Source organism: Polistes canadensis, unplaced genomic scaffold (assembly GCF_001313835.1).
Source record: "Polistes canadensis isolate GaletaPanama2010 unplaced genomic scaffold, ASM131383v1 scaffold_220, whole genome shotgun sequence".
Lineage (NCBI taxonomy): Eukaryota > Metazoa > Arthropoda > Insecta > Hymenoptera > Vespidae > Polistes > Polistes canadensis.
The window spans coordinates 191262-194240 of NW_014569767.1; the positions used below are offsets into that span (position 1 = coordinate 191262).

The window sequence follows — 2979 nt, forward strand, 5'->3', positions numbered from 1 at the left end:
AAGACAGTGAAGGTATTCATAAACAATTATCAGGCGTATAATTATCTTAATTATTATATATAGTATGTGACGGAGTTAATTAATTTTGTAATTGCTTAGTGGAACGCACCCTATATTAACCCTTGGCGCTCCGTTGGCTCCGCTGCGGAGCCGTCGGTCATTTGTTCCGTAACTCCGCAGGCTCCGCTGCGGAGCCCACCCAATGTTTTTATAATAAATACACTTAAGATGTTACGCAATTAATTGTTAGCGATGGCAATTGTTATCTGTTGTTAAAACGTGCTCAGTCTTTTTACTGTTACGATTGAATAATTTTTTTACCCATTTTGCTGTTAGCAGTATGGAGAAAAATAATTATTGTGATGAGAATATAGATTTGAGTGATACTGAAGATGTGTTGGATTTTCCAATGTTAGAAGATATTGTGGAAGACAATATTGATTATAATTCTGAAACTCCAAGTAGTGATTCCGAAATTATACTACCAAAGAGACGACGAATGGTAGTTATTGAAAGTGAAAGCGAAGAATCGCAGGAAGAATTAGTTGAATGGCGCGATGTTACGGAAGAATTAGGTATTCCGGATAGAATATATTTTAATGTATCGCCAAAGGTCATTGGACCACAAATTACTGCAAGTGTTGTACAGCCGATACAATACTTTAAATTATTCTTCACAAATGAACTGGCAAAGGAAATTATAAAAGAAACGAACAAGTACGCAGAAAATGTTTTGAAGAATAAAGAAATATCTCATAATTCTATTTGGCAAACGTTGCGCGCGGTGGAAGATGAATTTTGGGCATTTATTGGAGTTATCATCAATATTGGTATGATACCCCTAGCGAATATCCAAGAATACTGGTCAACTAAGGAGAATAGTCGCATCCCTTTCTTTAGTAAAATATTTATAAGGAAGAGAGATTCATGCAGATATTCTGGATGCTTCCTTTAAAAACACCGGCCCCTACAAAAAATGACATCAGAACACGTATTCAACGAGCATCTAATTTTTTGGAATATGTAAACATAAAATTTTCAGACTATTTTGTACCTGGACAAAATATATGCGTAGACGAATCAGTTGTTAAATTTAAAGGAAAGATCAGTTTTATCACCCACAATCCCAATAAGCCCACCAAGTGGGGCATTCGAATATACGTTTTAGCAGACTCCGAAACTGGATATGTGTATATAGTATTCTTCCATACTATGGAAGTATCACCTCTGAAAAACCTCTGAAAATCTGCCAAGGCAAGATTTACTGGTTAGCACCAGAATCACTCTGCATCTCTACCAACAATTATTAGAGATCAGGTACCTACCGCAAAAGGTTATCATATGCATACCGACAGGTATTACACCAGTATACCCTTGGCTCAAGAATTGAGAAAAATGAAATGCCACTTGACCGGCACAGTACAATCCAACAGAAAAGGTCTTCCAACATGTTTAAAAAAACCAAAATTAAGAGAAAAGAAAACTATTCCATAGAAACGTGAAAATACGATGATCTTAGCTTGGAGGGATAAAAGAATAGTGACGTTATTAAGTAACTGGCATAATGCTGGAATGGTAGCAACTAATAGATTTATTCGAGGTGGTACCAACGAAGAAATTGAAAAGCCAAGTGTAGCAATCGGATAAACAAAATCGATGGGTGGTGTTGATCGGGCTGATCAATACGCCTCCATAGTTACTGCTTTTTGAGGCCTTCCCTTAAATGGTGGCGGAAACTCTTCTTTTGGGGAAATGAAATTAATTCATACATTTTGTATAAAACTGTACAGGACAATAAGAATGAGAAAGTACTGACGCATTGAAAGTACAGGAAAATTTTAGTCGATCAGTTCGTAGGAAATTTTTGTCAGGAGAGAACAAGAGTTTCTACATCAATTTCTGATATAAGACTAAACGGAAAACTGCACATAGTGAGGACAGGTCCAAAGAGGGACTATGGTTTGTTTGTGTGCTCTACAAGGAAACAAAGAGATGGCAAACGTCAAAAAAGTGAATACTGTGACACTTGCCCAAGTAAATCCAGAATGCACCGGTAAGATTCAAAATCCAGAATGCACAGTGAAGATTCAAAATCCAGAATGCACAGTGAAGATTCAAAATCCAGAATGCACAGTGAAGATTCAAAATCCAGAATGCACATAGAAGATTCAAAATTCAAAAGATATCACAGAATGGTGAATTAAATTTAATATTTACTTTTCATTTACAAGAAAAAGGTGCATATGTACAAAATAAGTAAAATCAAAAATATTCACAAGCACGTGTAATTCTTCTCACTTAAAATAAGACTCCTTCACACTCATTCCGATGCGAAAATGTGCCAGAGTTGTTGGTTGTTGGTAGGCAGTGGTACCAAAACGTGCAGAGCGCTAAGGGTTAATATATTTACTTTTCCTATTTCTATATTTTTATGTATTTTACGTAAATGTAAAATCACGAGTTTAAATTTAATTTCATTACAACGGTAAATAGAGATTTGATACAAACAAATAAAAAAATTCAGTTGAAAAGTGCATCTCTGCGAACTGGACGATTTGTATGTTAGGGCTATCGTGCCGGAGGTGACTTTAATGCCAAACATAACATCTGGGGTAGTAGAATTATAACACCAAGAGGTAGAGCACTCTCAAAAAGTATCGAAACTAATAGACTATCTTGCATTAGTTCAGGTAAGCCTACCTACTGGCCAACTGATGTAAATAAAATCCCTGACTTGCTTGATTTTTTTATCGGTAAAAATTTATCTCCTCGATATATACAGCTCTGCTAGCATCTGAGAGCGATCCACAAAACGCGACTGATATTCTCCAACGTCATCTGCACTCACTAGAAAAATGGTGTCAGARRTRRCGARTMWATATCAACGAAAATAAATCAGCTCATATAACCTTCACATTGCGCAGAGGCACGTGTCCCCCTGTGGTCATCAATGGGGTAAATATTCCTATTAGAGACTCG

At 36.3% G+C, this 2979-nt stretch overlaps 1 protein-coding gene across 1 annotated transcript; it reads left to right on the forward strand.

Moving 5' to 3' along the window:
- Window positions 1-340: 340 nt before the first annotated feature.
- Window positions 341-1647, forward strand: LOC106790182. Its single transcript, XM_014754922.1, has 4 exons — window positions 341-830; window positions 1043-1218; window positions 1279-1419; window positions 1495-1647. The coding sequence occupies exons 1-4, from the start codon at window positions 341-343 to the stop codon at window positions 1645-1647; spliced, it is 960 nt and encodes a 319-aa protein (XP_014610408.1).
- Window positions 1648-2979: the final 1332 nt, after the last annotated feature.

What these genes read in the sequence shown, in the direction of transcription:
- LOC106790182 (XM_014754922.1), top strand. Translation starts at nt 341, where the DNA reads ATGGAGAAAAATAATTATTGTGATGAGAATATAGATTTGAGTGATACT. An exon ending in TGGAGTTATCATCAATATTG is followed by an intron (nt 831 to 1,042) that starts GTATGATACCCC and finishes TAAAATTTTCAG; the next exon opens with ACTATTTTGTACCTGGACAA. An exon ending in AATGCCACTTGACCGGCACA is followed by an intron (nt 1,420 to 1,494) that starts GTACAATCCAAC and finishes ACTATTCCATAG; the next exon opens with AAACGTGAAAATACGATGAT.